Source organism: Astatotilapia calliptera, chromosome 11 (genome assembly GCF_964374335.1).
Source record: "Astatotilapia calliptera chromosome 11, fAstCal68.1, whole genome shotgun sequence".
Classification (NCBI taxonomy): domain Eukaryota; kingdom Metazoa; phylum Chordata; class Actinopteri; order Cichliformes; family Cichlidae; genus Astatotilapia; species Astatotilapia calliptera.
The window spans coordinates 31,490,546-31,508,944 of NC_137432.1; the positions used below are offsets into that span (position 1 = coordinate 31,490,546).

At 39.1% G+C, this 18,399-nt stretch overlaps 1 protein-coding gene across 5 annotated transcripts in view; it reads right to left on the reverse strand.

Moving 5' to 3' along the window:
• bbs9 (Bardet-Biedl syndrome 9) overlaps positions 1 to 18,399 on the reverse strand; it is a 171,581-nt gene that overhangs the window by 135,311 nt on the left and 17,871 nt on the right. For all 5 annotated transcript variants that reach the window (XM_080308476.1, XM_026183621.2, XM_026183622.2 and 2 more), the window contains exons 7-13: positions 16,446 to 16,530; positions 15,802 to 15,985; positions 11,371 to 11,500; positions 8,541 to 8,722; positions 7,475 to 7,551; positions 7,310 to 7,363; positions 7,100 to 7,202 (exon numbers count right to left, since the gene is read on the reverse strand). In XM_080308476.1, the coding sequence (XP_080164602.1) occupies positions 7,100 to 7,202; positions 7,310 to 7,363; positions 7,475 to 7,551; positions 8,541 to 8,722; positions 11,371 to 11,500; positions 15,802 to 15,985; positions 16,446 to 16,530 (815 nt within the window). The remainder of the gene's footprint in view (positions 1 to 7,099; positions 7,203 to 7,309; positions 7,364 to 7,474; positions 7,552 to 8,540; positions 8,723 to 11,370; positions 11,501 to 15,801; positions 15,986 to 16,445; positions 16,531 to 18,399) is intronic.

Consider the following 18,399-nt stretch of genomic DNA (forward strand, 5'->3'; position numbering starts at 1 on the left):
ACAAGCGTGGACGCAAACTGAGCTAGAGAATCAAAGACACATGGGGCGGCAGCTAGCACACAAACAGATACGCAACAGCTGTAGCAGGAAAAAAAAAACATACTGTTTCCACGGAGACGAATCCCGTATGCCAAAGATTTGAGAAAGTGCATGCGATGTTTGCATGTTTACATCTGAGCAAAGACAAACCTTGCATGTTGCACTGTAGGGAAATAATAAAGGAGGACACAAAAAAAGAAAAGTGATGAAAGGCAGACACGCGAGGTGTCGTCCCCAACACTGTTATTGTTTTTAGTGTTGCTAGTGTTCCTCAAAATTGCAGCCACATTTTCTTATAACACCTGCTCCTTCGTCACTTGTATTTGTAGCTGTTTTTCCCTCTGGCTTTGTTTCTTTTATGCAAAAATGGTCAAAATGAGTCATGAAAAGAACAAGAGAAAAAAGAGAAGCAGGGGACTTGTACTGTACATAACTGAGAAATAAAGTTCTCTAAAGTTCTAGATGTAGTTGCTAAAACACTAAATAAAATAGACTGGAACTACACGTGCTCATCTTAGATCAGGGGATTTCAGTTTTAGTTGAATGATGACCATTACGAAAACCTTTGCTCCTTAAAATTGGCTTCATTTTTGCAGTAAAGTCAGGACATCCTCATTGGAGGAAAACAGTTTTTTTACTTTAAGGGCATCTGTACATTTTGTTTTTATTTTATCCCAACAAATCAAAACCAAGTGACACATCTGTCCCGTTAACAAGGGATTGTCAGCAGTTGATGGGAACGGTTAATGTGTATCATGACAGCAGATTTAGAAATGGGATTTAAGAGTCGTTATTTCTGAAATTCAGCTACAGCAACCTTTATTGCTGCACCAGTCTCATCCAAACTTGCTGTTTCTGTGGTTATTTGTTTCTGCTTCTGACATGGGAAGATGACATGGCATTTATTAATCTCAGCAACAAAGCTCTGACTGAAGCTCTGACTAAAAACAGGAGACCAATTTAAAGAGCTGAAAAAAACCCCCCCCAAAAAAACAGAAACAAAAGCCCCAACTTGGGTGCATTAAGTCCAGAAGTCTAACTCAAAGCTACCTGTTTGTACCTCAACAATAAAGCAGTAAAGTTAATTAAACATTTCCGGGTAATAGAAAGTATTTTTTACAGCATTGTATTTTTAATAGTGATAGTCAAAATGATTTATTTCTGTGTACATGGTGCACTGTTTACACCAGGCGCTATTCCATCTACAGCTCAGCAGCCACTTCCCCTGCAATCCATAAAGCAGGGTGCAATTTTCTGGACAAATCACAGAGTAAACTCTGGCTATGTGACTGGGATCCAGCTCCTTTAAGTCATGTCCTGGTATTCATTACAACTCACAAAGCTTCCATTAATCTATTTTTCCTTATTTTCAGGACTTTAACCAATGTAAAGCACTCGCCTTAGGGCCAAATCTGACCACTGAGGGTCAGCAGAAGTGGTTCAGCTCTTGCAGTCCTGATACACGCCAGGCTGGCCCAGAGCAGGCCAGCGAGAGGCAGAGAAGGGAGTTAAGAAAGGAAAAAGAATGACACAAAGTGTATATATATATACACTGTGTGTACATAAGCAAGCAGTGGTGATGGTGATGGTTAGGGTAAGACTTCAGGAAGTGTAATGTAAGTCATGTAATGTCCTCTGCAGCTATGGAAACACGATTGTATGCAATGTGTTTGTGTGTGTGTAGTACCTCTCATGTTTCGCAGCAGAGAACTGCTGAATGACTACTGAAAGCCAGCGCCAGATTTCTGTGTGCAGGAAAACAAAAGAGCGTGACATAAACACACACACAGCTACTTTACTTTGATTGTGTGTGTGTGTGTCTATATTTGAACAGTGCACTGTGTGGCACGTGCATGCATCCATGGTTATGCATGTGTGAGTGCTGAAATGAGGTCTGTGACAGTATGTGTGCCTATGTGCTTGACTGCGGGCTTCTGAATCTGACCCGTCTGACCGCTACCTAAACTCATGTAAACAAAGCATCTCTTTAGTGGTGTAAACGTGACAGCGCAGTGAGTCAGAGCTTCTGATCAGAGCTTCTGATCTTCCATATAAACGGTGAAAACTTCAAAACAGCTGCCAAGAAGAAAAAAACAGAACAAGCAAACCATCCAGATGAGCCTGGATTTTTTTTAAGCTGTTTTGGCTTCATGTCCAATAAAGTTGCTTTTGATTTTGTTGGATTTTTTGGGGGGGCAAACATTTTATTGTCTGTTCAGACATGGAAGTATTTATCCAACCAACTTATTCTTAAGCTTTTAGTTTGTTAATTCACGACTTGGGAAGCTTTAAATAAGAAGTCGTTCATGACCTTTGCATACTTGCAGTGTGTTATTCAATTGCAGCAATATGTTGACCGGTCCAATCAAAGGGTCTAAAACCATCTTGTAAAAGTCAGCCACTGATTATGTGGTTCATTGCACAACCTTGTTTCCAAAGAAGTTAAAAATTAAAAACAGAAATGTAGTCATTCACAAATCATTTAAAATTAAATTTAATCAAAAATACTAACAAGAAAATGTACTAAATGTAAAAACTCAAAACTGTTTTAAAAAATGCGTGTTGATTTAAACTTGATTCAAGCAGTGCTGGACGGGGATAATACAAACTAAACCAGGAGAAACTTGGGAACTGAATGCACGGAGAAACACACAGCCGTGAGGGAGATCGCAACACGGGACGAGTGGAGGAAAGGCAGACGAGTGAGGGGACACAAGAGAGAGGAAGAGAGAGGGTGTGAGGGGGGACAAGAGAGCAAGAGGGGGACACATGACAGGCTGGTAAAACATGAATAAACATGACAGACAGGAGAGCCATGGGATGAACACATGGAGGGGAACATGGGAACAGAAAAGGGAAACAAGAAGGACACAGGACAAAGACACAAGAGGAACCTGAGAGGAAAGGAACCAAACAGGAAACATAAGAAACTCAAAAAATGGAATAAATTCAAGACTACTAAATGAACCTGAATCATAATATAATACAAAATGACACAAAAAACACATGAAACTCAAAATGCTATGTCAAATGACCCAGAACCATGACAAGCAGAATGTCTAAAAGAGTTATTAACACAAGAAAAGTCCTCTAATGTAAAGAAACTATGGAATATGGCATATTTCAGTCAGCAACAATACTCAAGTAAGCTGTGGTACTTAAACAATGTTCAGGGTGCCAAAGGGTGACAAGAAAATGTTGCACAAACCACCAGAAAACCATTGATGCAAGGCGGGATCAATCCATGTTGCTTACACCAAATTCTGACCCGACCCGACCATTAAAGTACATAGCAGAAACCGCAACTGGACTACGCAATGTTTTTCCAATCTTCTTATGTTCAGTTTTGGTGACCCTATGTGAACCGTAGCCTCAGTTTTCTGTTCTTACCTGACAAAATAGGCAACTGGTGTGGTCTTCTGCTGCTGCAGTCTATCTGCTTTAACATGTTGTGCATTCAGAGAGGCTCTTTAGCATATCTCGGTTGCACTGAAAGTTTTTTTTTTAAATTAGTGCTGCCTTCCTGTCAGTTCCGAAGATGACTGGCCATTCCCATCTCTGTATTTCTGTGCAGAGAAGTGATTCTCACTGGATATTTTCTCTTTTTAGAACATCCTCTTTAAACCCTGGAGATGGTTGTGCAGGAAAATTCAAGAAGTTTGTGAAATACTGAGACCAGCCCATCTGTCACCAGCAACCATGTTACATCCAAAGCTCCTTAATCCAACTTTCTTCCCAATTCTGATACTTGGTTTAAACCTCAACAGGTCTACATTCCTCAGTATATTAAGTTGCTCTCATGTGATTGACTGACTAAATATTTGTGTTAACAAGCAGTAAAATAGGTGTACAAAAGTGGCTGGTGAGAATTGAGCAAATGTGGTCCACCTGGAATCTTATATACATATTATTTTCTCGAACTGCATCTTGAATAAGTTAGGATGGAGCAGTAAAAAAAATGTGAAAAAAAAATTAATTAATGATTGGAGATTTCCAAATGAGGATACTGCTGACATACATAATATACACTTCTAGCACTGTAGCATTAGTGGTAAAAATATACATATGGAGAAAGTCTGGATTAAAACTGATAGAAAAATAGAAAAAGGCGGAATTAAACGTGCAGCATAAAATATGGCAAATATTATGAAATACAAGACATATGAAAAGGGATCAATATTAATGAACGCTGACACAAGAATTTAATAGAAACTGTTGTTCAAAAAGTGCATCATGGTTTCATTAACAGCTGGATGGGTCATGTGTAGTATATGTAGAGATAAGAATGCCTGTGGTAAAATGCATTACATTTCTGCATGACACTTTATGAATCATGGTAAACCAGTGGTCACTTTGAGTCAGAGCTCAGAATAAATGGATGGTGTTCAAACCGCCTGAGAATACTGTTCACATCTTGAAATCATAAATTCACAGTCCATTCTGGTCCTTCTCAAAAAACTCGGGGAATACTCCTCTGTGATGGATGACTGTTTCGGCAAAAGCCGAGACCAGTCTTAAAGTTAAAAAGAACCATGTTCTGGAAATAAACCAGCTTCTGTGCCTGTGTGCATAGGTTCGGAAAATGACAGCCAACACCATCCACAATAACTTGCACAACCTGTTGTGCGTCATTTGACATATGACCACATCTCTAGTGAGATTTACACCCTCACAGGGACAGTTCTGTAAATCACAAGACAACTTGACAGTGTTTTGTTTGTACAAAACTTTAAACTGCAAAATGCCAACTAACCAAGCTACAAAGTGAGGCAATAACCTCAGTTACCTTTCTGGAATGAGATAAAAGTGCCATGATAAAGCTGCTTTTTTGCTTGGAGCAGCTTATTGAAGGCTGCATTTTGGGTGTTGTTAAATTTGGCACACGAGTCAGTTACAGAATTCGTTCCTAAAAGTTTGTTTTCACACACAAGAATTCTTCAGAGACACACCATCCGTGTTGATACTGCATGCCATCTGCGTCATATCAATGAATCGTGGCTTTTTTTCTGTGCTTTTTAAAAAAAAACAAAACAAGTAAGATGCTTCTCATTATTTAAATGACTTAGACTTTGATTCCATTGACAACAATGCTCATTTTAGCACCATTTACAGCAGGAAATTACTGGGTCCATGCTATAATAATGTCACTCCTGACTTTATTCTTCACTCAGTTGCAGATTGCTAAATGCAAAATATGGACAGCACTTTTGTATGTGGAATGGAGTCCAATTTTGAGTCTGATAGCAGATTTTAAAAGATTTTTCCTAAGCTGTCTTAGCGTGAAGACATATTCTGATGTTCTGTGTTTTTGAAAAGTGACACATTTTTAAAACTCTGGTGGACAGTCTAAAAGAGCCATAACACAAAAAGACTCTGGGTGGCATGAAGACAAATAACATCTAAATGCTTGGAAAGCTTTGTGTAACCACAATAGCAAGAATCTGGACAGATGCTCATATGCAGCTACTTAGAAATATGATCTCGATACCACAGAAGAGAGTGACAAGAACAGAGAGGTTGAAAGACTGGCCTTTCTTGTGGTTGTTGGTTTATAAAGAAACATCTAGCCTGAGAAAAAAAACAGTTGCACAAACTCCTACTGATCCGACTCCTACTAATAGTAAGAAACTTATTACTCACTTGTATTGTTTTTATTGTCTTGGGAAGCTTATAATTAAGCCTCTTAAAGGAAAATTAAACAGATATATAAATGCAGCAGAAGAAACCACTGGTTCAAACTACTAGCAATCTGTAGGCGTGACTGAACGCTGCTAAGATTAAGAGTCCCACTCCATATGTAGACTAACAGGCAGCGCAAAGCACCGACACCAACAGGGTTAGAGGTTTAACTCCCAATAGGCCCACACATTTTTAAAAAGTATGTTCTCATCGCACTATAAGGACGTTCTGATAAAAAAAACTCCCTCCAACTGCTTTACATTATGCACACAGAGTACATGTTAAAAAAAATCTAACATAACAAAACAGAGGACATACAGACAGCTCAAAGTGGATGGATGGATGAACATTGTATTACAGGATGAATAATGTTCTTTTAATGAGCCGACAGAAGATATCACTGTTTGGGGTTCGTAGGCTATGTGTGTGCAGTGTCTGGGCAATTCATTTCAAAGTTACCGCTGTCTGCGCTCAGTGGCCAGCAGCTAGACTAGAGAACACATAAGACTAAAACTGACTGATAAGAGCTGAGAAAATAAACACACACCTCTCACCCAGTCGAGGCCAACACATTCATCTGTAAAAGGAGGAGGATTGGATAAAATTTGTGTGTGTGTGTGTGTGTGTGTGTGTGTGTGTGTGTGTGTGTGTGTGTGGGTGTGCCCTCAAATGATTCAGAGATGGACTGAGGCTGCAAAAGAACAAAAAGTGATTGATGACACTGGATGATGAAAGATCATACACCAAACCAGCTGCTTAGATTTTCCATAAAAATGCAGTCATTGTATTCCCCTACGATACACCCTTACATTCTTTCCTTGGCACTTCTTTAATTTTGTGCATTTCGCCAACACTGCACGTCTCCTCAAGAAGAAAAAGGTACTAATTACTGCTAAAGGTTATATGTCAGATTTGCTATTAAACATGTATTCCTTTCTGTAATATTTGTCAGGTTTTTCTTTAGTGCTGGCATTCTGTTTCATAAGTTTTCCATCAGGACAATCATGATTTAAAGGAACTAGTTCACACAAATTAGAAAAAGTTACTTTCACACAATTTTCAAGCATTTCAAGCATTTCAAGCACCCAACCTGAACTGCCCTTCTGACACGATCATTCTTAATCTGTCCATTTTGGTCATTCCCAATGAAAACCTTTGGATTTTCAAATCTACCACCTTTAGCTAAACCTGTCTATTTGTCAATGCCACTGTCTCCAGTGGAAAAACATGGACAAAGGCAGAAATCCCAGAAACAGATCAGAATGTCAGATAATTGGAACCAACAATAGGAAAAAGAAGAAGAAAAGGTTTTACAGGCATACACATAGACAGACGCCCAATCATAACTCGCATATAAAGACTACAGCTACAATTAACTGACCCATGGCCTCAAGGACAAACTGCTCCTGAGTAACTGCCAGAGGAGGCTGGACACCAATGCTCAGCTTAGATGACTTCACCACACTACTGGCTTTCACCTTCACCTGAAAAAAAAAAATGATGATGTTAGATGTAGAAAGGATACTGGTAAAGGGCAGATAGAATTCTGACACACAAAGTGAGAGAAGAAACAATGATTTTAAAGGTTCACCTGTACGGTCACCGAGGGGACAGGCAGACCATTGATATCGTGGATCAGGGCTTGCTATGGACAGATATTAAAAGGGAAATATGACTTTCTATGTTTATTATTGCATATGCATCTAAATGTGCGAATGTGAATTTGTTTTTTTATGTGTGTTTTGTGTTTGTTTACCGATGGGTTGTCCATGCTGGAGGAAACAGTGGTAGTAATGCACAGGTCATCCTCACTATCGGTTTTGGGCAAAATGTCTGAAATACCAACAGTTTAATCTCAAAACACTGAACCGATGTGTTTATTAGTCAATATAGCATTTCACCACATTTTGAAAGAAGGCATGATACTTGGTCAGTTTGCAAACAAATCAACCAGCATACAGAGAGGACAAAAGATAAAATTCACATTGACTTGTTGTTAAAGGCAGTTTAAATTAAACCTTGTGTGGCAGTCTTAAATTTATTTTATATATACACACACACACACACTGTTACAGTCATTGATGCTCATATTAAACATGGCCAGTCTCAAATAATGAGGTCAGTGTATGTACAAGAGCCAGAAGCCTCAGACTGCTCTAAACCTCCTGGACCTGTTAGATGTCAAAAAAGGTAATTTCTTAATTATGGTCATCTCATACTCTCTCACTCTCTTACATAGACCTGGCTATGAGCACAGCAGCCCCTCCCACCTCTTTCCAAGGCTTCTGTTTCCCATTCAGAAGGCAGTTAGCTTAAACCAGTGGTTGTCGAACTGTGAGGCAAACCCAACTGGTGAGGTATGGATGCACTGCAGGTGGGGTGTTGACAACCAGGTGACAAATATCAAGTGAAACTAAGGTGGATTTTTTCAGTAAAAAAAAAATTCATTCTTAGCGACTGGACCAGATCTTAGTCTAAGATTTAAAAAAATGGAACTGTGAATCATTTTGAACTGTAAATCAAGCAAAGCCACTCTAGCAGAGTCCAGGATTTCAAATATGGAGCTAAAAATGGACATAAAAGGTCACCTTAAGGAGTAAAAATATCAGATACTTGCTGCTCAGATACTCCAATGGGAAATTTTACCAACTTTAAAGTGAATGTAGACAGTCAATTGATTCAAAGAAAGAGTCACTTACGAATGACAATATGATTAGATAAACCTAGGATCAGACAAGAAGGATCAAAAGTTGGCTCTTAAGGGCATATTTTGGTTTTATGATAATTAGAAAATGTGTATTATGCTTCCAGCAGTCTCCTACCCTGAGTCCTGGTGGCTTCTCGGATGAATTTCTGCAGTTTCTTCATCTCAGCTTCCACCTGCTCGTAGTCAGCCTCCCTGGCATCCACCTTCGGAGTTGAAAAGAAAGAGGGATCTGTACCCATGTAAGAGCACAGAAGTTGACCATCTGAACTCAGACTGACCACGACTCCCTTCACATCCCTGAGAAGAGCAGAGAAGAGGAAAGTTAACTTTTTCCTAGTGTGCTATTGGTCGTTAGTCAAGAACGTCTGCCAAAAAGGTCTACTGTAGTTCAAAATTAGTTATTTGCTCCTTTAAAACAAGTAAGCTAAATGCTTATTTAATCCTTTTAGAAAAAGCTGAATATAAAGTTCAGAACTAATTTATAATATGAAACCAGATTAAACGAGGGAGAGCATGAAGAAATGCTGAGTGATGCAATAATGTGTTTTAACTGTGTGTGTGCTAACTGGTTGCAGATGTGTTGTGTGTGTATGTGTGTGTTTTCTGTTCCAGTCCAGTGAGACGATAACACATACACTCAGACCCACACATGAGGGGGTTCAGGTCAAGAGCAGCAGCCGGCTCCACACCTGCACAGGAGGGCGTCTGAGGGGGCATAAAACTTTCACTTTACTGCTGCGGAAACACTGTCACGCACACGCACGGGCACACACGTACACAGAAAAATTTATATTCATAGAGCCATGACCAAATGCTACAGAAACGCATTCATAAAAGTGATGGTTCTCACATTTATTTAAAGCCCACAGACACACACACACAGACCATGCTGAATAATAGCTCAAAGTTCAACTGAGAGAAAGATTGTTGCGTACGCATCAACTAAAGGAACTCACATAATCTACCAGCAGTGTTAGGTAATACATACATACAAGATATGTGACAATACAAAACTATGTTGCCAGAATTTATTTCAATCTTTTAAAAAAAAGTAATAAAAAATGTGGCACTGTGTACACTTTTCGTTCCAGTGTCTTATTACCTTGCACAAATCAAGGTTTGAAAATCCATCCATCCATCCATTCGCTTCCGCTTATCCTTTTCAGGGTCGCGGGGGGGCGCTGGAGCCTATCCCAGCTGTCACAGGGCGAGAGGCAGGGTACACCCTGGACAGGTCGCCAGTCTGTCGCAGGGCCAACACACAGGGACAGACAACCATTCGCACTCACATTCACTCGCACATTCACACCTAGTGGCAATTTGGATTATCCAATTAACCTATCCCCACAAGCTGCATGTCTTTGGACGGTGGGAGGAAGCCGGAGTACCCGGAGGGAACCCACGCAAACACGGGGAGAACCTGCAAACTCCACACAGAAAGACCCCGGCCTGATGGTGGAATTGAACTCAGGACCTTCTTGCTGTGCGGCAACAGTGCTAACCACCGTGCCACCGTGCTGCCAGGTTTGAAAATATTTCTCAAAATATTGTAGTAGTGTACAACACTAGTTCCAAAGAAGGTCTATAAAATGTAAATAAAAACAGAATGCAATGAAGTGCAAATCTCATAAACCCATATTTTATTCGCAACAGAATATATAAAAACATTCTTTATAATGAGAAGTGTATGGTTTTAAGATGTAATGTGATGGTAGCAACATGTCATAGCAAAGCGGGCCAGAGGCGAAAAAGGGCTGGAAAAGTTAGTAGTACCAAGGAGAACATTTTGAAACTAATTAGCTTAACTGGCAACCAGTCAGTAACATGAGTGTATAAAAAGAGCATCTTAGAGAGGCGGAAGTTCACCAGTCTGAGCACTATCTACCAACAATAACACATAGTATATTTATCAAAGTGAGCAATAGGTTCAGCTGCCATCGGAGCAACTGAAGGTAAACTTTTGTCTGGTTCATTTCCCCCTTTTTTAAAAGTTCTTGAGTGCTACAAATGCTTCTTGAGGCTATTTGCATAAATGATCATTACAGGTGACAGCAAGTATGCATGAGATATCTTAACAATTGTAGCTTGTGTCAAAGTTACAACTGTTACACTGCTGATGGTGCCTGGATTCAATTTCTATGAATTAACTTAACATTCTATTTAATAACGGTCCTCTCAGATCAGTTTTAACATAAATATATATCAGGTTCTGAGTCTTCACAGTTCTGATTCAGATTTGGTCCATGTTAAACTTGAAGGATCCCAAAATGGTGAGAATATTTAATTTGGGGTTGGCAATAAAATGCAATACTGCCTCCAAAACACAAGAACTCCCAGAGCACTGCTATCAAATAGAGCTAGCCAGAATGAGCTGCTGAAGTGATCATATGTTATTTTTGTGTGTATTGGTTTTGTTTTGTGTGTTCCTATCCCACACTCTGCACGGTGTCCCACCAACACACTAAATCACCCGATGATTATCAAATGCTTTAAAACAACACAGCCTCAAACTAAACCAAACAGCTACCCAGACACACACTATCTCCCGCATCTAAAACACACAGGCACACACACACAACCAAAAACCACATCATTTTTCAACCGTGTTTGTGTTTTGCATTGTAATTGTATCAAATTGGGCTTTGATTGGAGTTGTTTGGAAAAAGACAAAGGATTGCCTATAGCTGGCCCCTCCCCACTACGCTCTGATTGGCCAGCTGGAAGACATTGTCGAGTAGTTTACACACTGGATTTCACAAGCTGATAAACACAACATTATATTTGCTATAGGTGTGTGTTTGTTTACATGCATAATCACTGCTGTGTACACTACATGCACTGAGCTGTCCTAAGCTAGCCTTCATCTTTATATTCCTCGAATGGTCATCTTTAAACTAGGAAAATTCTAACATCAGATTCCTTCATTTGCTGGAGGTTATACTCACAAAAAGTTGGCAACACGCACAGCCACGGGGATAAAGGAGAGCTGGGATGCCCACTTCAAGGTCACATCCTGGTAAACCAGCAGCATGTTGGTGTGATTACCTAGCAACAGGTTTGTAGTGCCATCTGTCACTAAACACGACCACAAAAAGAAGATTAGAAACAACAGACCTTAAATATCACAGCATTTTATTTTTAAAAATAAATAAAATAAAACTGGCTTTCAGAAGTTCAGACTCCATCACCTAAAAAAAGAGGCTAGAGAAAAGCTAAACTAGTTTGCTAGTTTTGTGTCAGATTCTCAAATTTCAATTCACAAATTTTACCATGCAGCATAGTAATAAATTCCTCTGGTGGGTGGCATTGCCCTGTAAGAAGTTCCCACAGTAAAGAAAATCACTTTTCACGTCTGGTTTGTATATAGAAATTTTGTCATCTCGATTTTTCATTTTGAGACAAGGTAACCTTTTATAGGTGTATATACAACTGAAGTTCCACATACACTTTCTTTCATGACACATGGCTTGAAACCTTCAGTATAAATACTACTTACATTTTACTACTTATGTTTCACTCACACACACACACACACACACACACATCCAGCCAATCCCACCAATGGCGCAGTTACCACCAGGAGAGATCTGAGGTGACGGCCACACGCAAAACAAACACACCTGACTTACACTCACACACACACACTGGTACACATACTCACACAGTGGAATACGTAAGTTATAATATAGTAACAGCGGTCAGCAGGGTGGCACAGTGCAGGGGTCGAAATGACAGAGTGTGTTGGTGCCACATTAAAGCAAAATACACACCTTTCGTCTCCACATCAGCCTTATAATTACAACCATATTATAAAAATTTCCAACCGGTGTTCTTCGTTCTCCTTCCTTTCTAGGCTTTTTTTTTACCCTCCTGGCCCACTGATATCTCCACATCCCATTCTTTTCTTTCTCCTTTTCCTTATCCTGACATCTCTCTCCACATCCATTCTGGCCTCCGCATCATAGGTGCCACATCATGATCCTATCTGAATGAATCTGTCACCCATGTTATCATGATCCTAGAATATCATGTTCCTAGAAGTAGGAATCATTAAAAATCATGCAGGAGCTGGTCTTTGATTGTAAGGCTTCATATAAGCAATGAAGCCGATAAAGTTAAATGACAAAATAAGATACAAACAGCATAAAAGAGGTAGACTGGGGGGACGAGGGAACTGGTCGAGCAGGCAGCTGTGAAGATGAGCGCCAGAAAGAAAGCAATAGGAAATGCTAAGGAGAGCACTGTTGCCTATCCTCATCTACTCCAATCTCTAGACTATGAATACACTATAGAAATCCACTGAATGGCCCTGCATAATAAAAGAAGCCCTTGCTGCTTGTTGGGTGGCAGCTCCAGCAGTTAGACTGTCACTAAATATCACACTGTTAAAAATAAACTCTAGAGTGGACTTTGTTTGTTTTTGAGAGTGAAGTCTGCAACAGCAGTCATGCTCCTGGGAATTGTCATCATCCCTCAGTCATGTGGGAATTTTTATGTGGTTTTGACTGTTGACAGCAATCATGTCCCAATAAAAGTTGCTTTTGTTGAAATGACACATTGGGGATTGAGTTTATAGACAATTTCCAAGAGTAATTTAAATAATCTAAATAATATTCAGAGTAGACATTGGAGGGAACTTTGAAAGCTGAGATATTTTAATTGTAAAATTGAAAACAGATATCATGGCCACTTTTTGCAGTCAGTCAACGAAGCCTCCATTCTGGATCCTTCCTCCATAGAGTCAGAGTATTTTATATCAAACGTAATACACTTTAAAAAATGGATCTATAGTACATTGTTGCATAAATTAAAGTGGGCAGAAGCACTTTTGACGTTGTTTTGGCTGCATTTTCAGGAGGTTATACACAGAACTGTACTGCTAACTACATTAATATAATTCGTGTTGCTTAGGGTTGAAAGTGACAGTTAAGCAGCAATCGATAACCACGCAGGTAAGGCATACCCTTTTTCTTCTTAACAATTTTAATATAAAAATCACAGCTGTCCCCAGCTGCCAGTGCAACTTAATGGGACAGAAACAAGGAGAGCAATACTTTATTGAAGTGCTTTTGGAAGCACTCTTGTCCAATTAACAAGTTTTATCGGAAACTTATGGTTTAAAACAGAAACAAAGCTATGAAAATGGTTTCTGGATACAGATCGATTTTATGCACTTGAATCAAAGGGTTTCTGAGTCATACTGGTTTCTTAGGCAACCACAACATCAACCCAAATAATGGATGCGTGACCATAGGCCACTGTGCATGGAACTAAAACTCATAAATTCACCATCTGTGTGTGAGAATGTGTTTATGCACACCTCTTTTTGTGTATGTTCTCATATTACTCATTCTAAATGACCACAATCAGGCTGCAATTTGATACAATTGCGCCGCTAATTGCTAATTATTGAATAATGGAACTTTGTGAGTACGTGTGTGTGGGGAGAAAATCGATTCATTTAGTCAGGTGCAAGCTTTCAGTAAAAATGACAGCAGAGTCGGCCTCCATCGCCTCCTTCTCTAAGACCAATTCAACATCTGTAGCCAGGCTAACACACAGAACTAATTATCATCCACCCACAGCATATCCTGTCCATTGTGTGCATGATAAGCAGTAGCCTCTTGCCTCAGATGTGACGCCCTTTCAAATGCAGCTAATAATCACCACACTGTACACCTCTTTCTCTTTTTTCCCCATCAGAGGTGAAGTCAGGGAGAGGTGTTCAAAGCTGGAACCCATTACTGTTTAACAAACACACACACACACACACACACGTACCCGTGGGTGTACCTACAGTAACGCCTATGATTTCAATATGCTGCATACTCATTATGACAAAATGAATCCTGTGATCACGGATCCTCCCGTACCTAAATATCTTTAAATTACTTCTTGCTGACAACAAAAGGTACTATTGAAGCTTGTTATTTCCTGCTATGTTTTATCGTTGCTGTAGGTTGGACATGGGAACAGTTATGCCAAGCAATTCAGTGCATGCACATCTTAATCACTGAGATGCTGCATTTAGCTAAATCTGTTCGAAAATGGTTCTGACTGATGAGCAATGTGGAGAAAAAAAGCGAATCACTTGAACTGAGGACTATTCAGTTGTTGACTGAAGCTTTCCTTGGCTTCATTGAAGTTTCATTGTTTAGATTCAAAACCAGCACTTGAATGTACTTGCACAACACAGCAGAGAGCAGTTTTCAACTTTTTTAAATTAAAAAAAAAAAAAAAAACAAGAAAAAAAAATCATGTGTGGTGGTTATTTAGCAACAGACAGCAGCCAGAGATTAAGTAAGACACAGATTTGCCATCATACTTAGTGACTATTTAAATGCTATTCATCTTATTCAGCCGTTCATTAAGAGTACAATTGAAGGTAAATGGAGGTTTAGCCTAACTCACAAAGGAGCAGTTATCTCTTCAGTTTCCATGAAAGAAAGAAAGAAAGAAAGAAAGAAAGAAAGAAAGAAAGAAAGAAAGAAAGAAAGAAAGAAAGAAAGAAAGAAAGAAAGAAAGAAAGAAAGATACACTACATATAAAAAGTATTTTTGGACAAAAATAAAGTTTATTACCTGTATGATTCTGTATTATATGTGCTATTCATTCTTCTTTTGGCACATGTCTATAAACTCTATTGTTCAGCAGTCAGTTTTATTTATGTAGCAGAGCTATTCAGTTTATTCCATCACATTCTGCCAAAAGCAGCTTCCTGTGAGCCATTCACATGGCAGTATGCCATTCCAGTTGCTTTGTTTTTTAGTATTTTATCCAGTTAGTCTTTTGGAAGTTTGCTTATGGCAGGTGCACTGAAGCATACTGAATGTTGTGATTCTGTGTTTCACCTCACTCCAGGCTGAACACATCTGAACTTTGCCTCTGCTGCTTTGGCAAAATATGAAAACTAAGGGAAAAGAAAAGCCTTATCCCTTAGCTTGCCGTGTGAACCTTTGCTCTTTGTTACAAGTGATGCTGACAACAGGTCCATGTTTTTCTATAAAACTAAAACTAATCACTACCTTTGAAGAAAAATATACAATTTGGACCTTCTTCTGGAAACAAATTGTTTTGTTTCTGCATTATGATTTGTCCGGAGAAACATGACTGGTGTTTGCTTTGCTTTTTTGAAACTCAGCAGCCATCACTTTCCATCCTATTCTCAATTCTCTGTGTCTAACATGTTTGTTAAATCATTATTATTACACATTCAGCCTAAATAAGTGCTGCAGCAGAAATCCTGCCAAAAACCTACAAGGAATATTGTTATTCCTAGTACGAATAAGAATAATACAAAAAGACTACAATAAAGACTGCGAAGGAGAAATATCCTTTTATAGTGTGTCAACTTTTTGTCTGGTGTCCTGGGTTACCCGAGGCATATGGCAGGAAGCAGCTGGGGTTGAACTCCAGCTTCTTCATGAAATGGATCTGCCCATTGTCACGGAGACAGTAGATGTTCCTCTCACCCAGGATGAAGATGTGGGAAGAAGCATGGGAGAAAGAGGGCACACAGAGATCCAGGGCCTGCTCTCCCAGCACAAATACCCAGTCAGGCTATGGGAACACACAAAGACACAGAACAATGTCATTTATTGCACAAAAAAAAATTAAAAAATTGTATGCGTGAATGTCAGCCTGACATGTGCGTTGTCTGAACACGCTTGATAAAATGTTGTGCAGTGCCTTTTTATTAGATACTTAATTTCCATTTACCATAGAAATGGGTATCAGCGAAACTTTAAGCTCTGCAAATAAAGATTTTTATGTTCGAATTCAAGGCAATAGTGGCGACCTTTGGTGCTGGTAGAGAAAAATTCAAATAGCATGAACAGTACATTCATAAGTGCTCTGACATTTGGATTCTATTATTCACATTTGACTGAAAATGAGGGGATCCCAAAGAACTATCGAGATTCAGATATCACTCAACCTACAGTCTTTAAACACTAATCACAACACAGATAAACAAACAATCATGTCAAAGAAAAAAAAATATGTGTGTGTTAGTGCTCACCGTCAGCCTCTTGCCTCCAGTCTTAAGGGGTAAGTTGGGATCTTGTCGACTTTCTGCTTCTGTAGCCACAGCGAGAGTCTCATACCTGACAGTAAAAAAGACACAGACAGCTACTTTTTCTGTGTACGTCGTCTCAGACAGAAAACAAATAACTTTTTTTTTTTTTTTAAACACACAGTAGGAGAAATTTAAATTGTGAAAAAACTGACAGAGTTGGTCTAGGACACTTTCCATTGTCCAAAAAGTACTAGATATTCCCCAGCTATTCTAAAAAGCCAAACTACACAGTTTCTCAACCATTAGAGCAAAACCACAACAACAGCACACAATTCATGTTCAGAATAAACAAACCCCTGCAAGCATTTTATAGTCACCTTCTCTTTTACAGGTTCTCTGTGGTCAATCAACACATCACAGACCTACCGTTCCCTCGAACCGTGATCTATCAGTTTTAATCAGTGAGCCGCAGGCCACTGGCTAAGGATAAAGTGGTCAGACTGATCTGTGGTCAGTTGATTTTGGCATCTGCATGTTAGGCTTTTTCCAGTAAGAAGCTGGCAGTCATAGCAGCTTAGCGGGAATCTATCCATCTTCCCAAACACCTGGATGAACAGAGCTCCAAACCTGACTGACCCCAATTGCACACCCCAGACCAAACACTAAATAACTACTCATTTATCCACCAACCTTCTCACTCTGTTTTGCATGTTTCGACACAAAGCTGTTGTTAATCAAAGCAAGCAACCCTGAAATTGACCTTTATTGGAAGGAGCACAATCCAACATGGCTGCTACTTTAAGGGTACTAGTAATACTTTATCTTAGCCTCTTTTTTTATTGAGTCCGCAAATATTTGTGCAAAGCAACAGCACTTTCAGTACACCATATTCATTATGTATACTACCCACACGTGGAGCTGCTAACAGGTTAAAATTGTAATGCTAATAATTTAAATAACTGCTTTTTTATTAATATGTTTTTATGCCCATGAAGCTCTTTGAATCTGATTTTGGGATACATAAATAAAATTTTATTTACTTACTTTAATTTACAAATTGCATCGACTATAGTCTCATTTGTACTTTGTGTATCTAATTAACTGACCTTATCACGTTAGCATTTAAACAGCGGACAGGGAAAACATCTGCAGCTAAACACTAGCATATAATGTAAGTGTGCTGAAGTTACATTCTCACAGAGTTTTGACTTCAGGGCATACTTAGTTTTGTTATGCTTTTCAGTGTCATTCTCAAAAATGCGTTTAGGGTTAGTATGTAACCTAGTATGAAACTGCGGCAAAGCTTTAGTATATACACTGTAGGCCTTTTGGTCACTTGAATTACAAATTTCTATTTGTAATTTCTAACCCAGACAAAAATGTAAATAAAAAAATAAATCAAATTTCAAGCTCTGTAACTTCACATGCAGCTCAGTATGGCTTTCATAAAAAGACTGTGACTGCCTTCTTTTGGTTGAATTTTACTTATTTCATGTATTACTCACTGCAGAGAGCACTCACATCTCTCCCCTTTCCACTCCTCTAACAACATTTTCGTTTTATACCTGGATAAACCTGATTACCACATGTGACTCGAAGAGTGATGCTAATTCCTCGTAACATTTTGTATAAAATAGTAAATGAAGTGTTCTAACCTTTGATTTTTGCAATACAATGCAAGATTTATAGTTTTGAACTCATCCGTACAGTAGCGCTACCCGCTTAGCCCTCTCTGAGAAACGGCGAGCAGACTAATGAGCTTTATGGATGACTGCCAGTAAAGAAACCTTTTCATCACGCCATGACCATTTCCTGGGAAAGAAAATGGACTAAAAAATATATTAAACATGTCAGGGGTTTTAAGCTTTTAAGGCAACACTCAATGGATCGACAGACCAGCTCCTGCATGAGTGAAGGGATTAAATTCAGCCTAATAATACTAAAACAACACTATAAA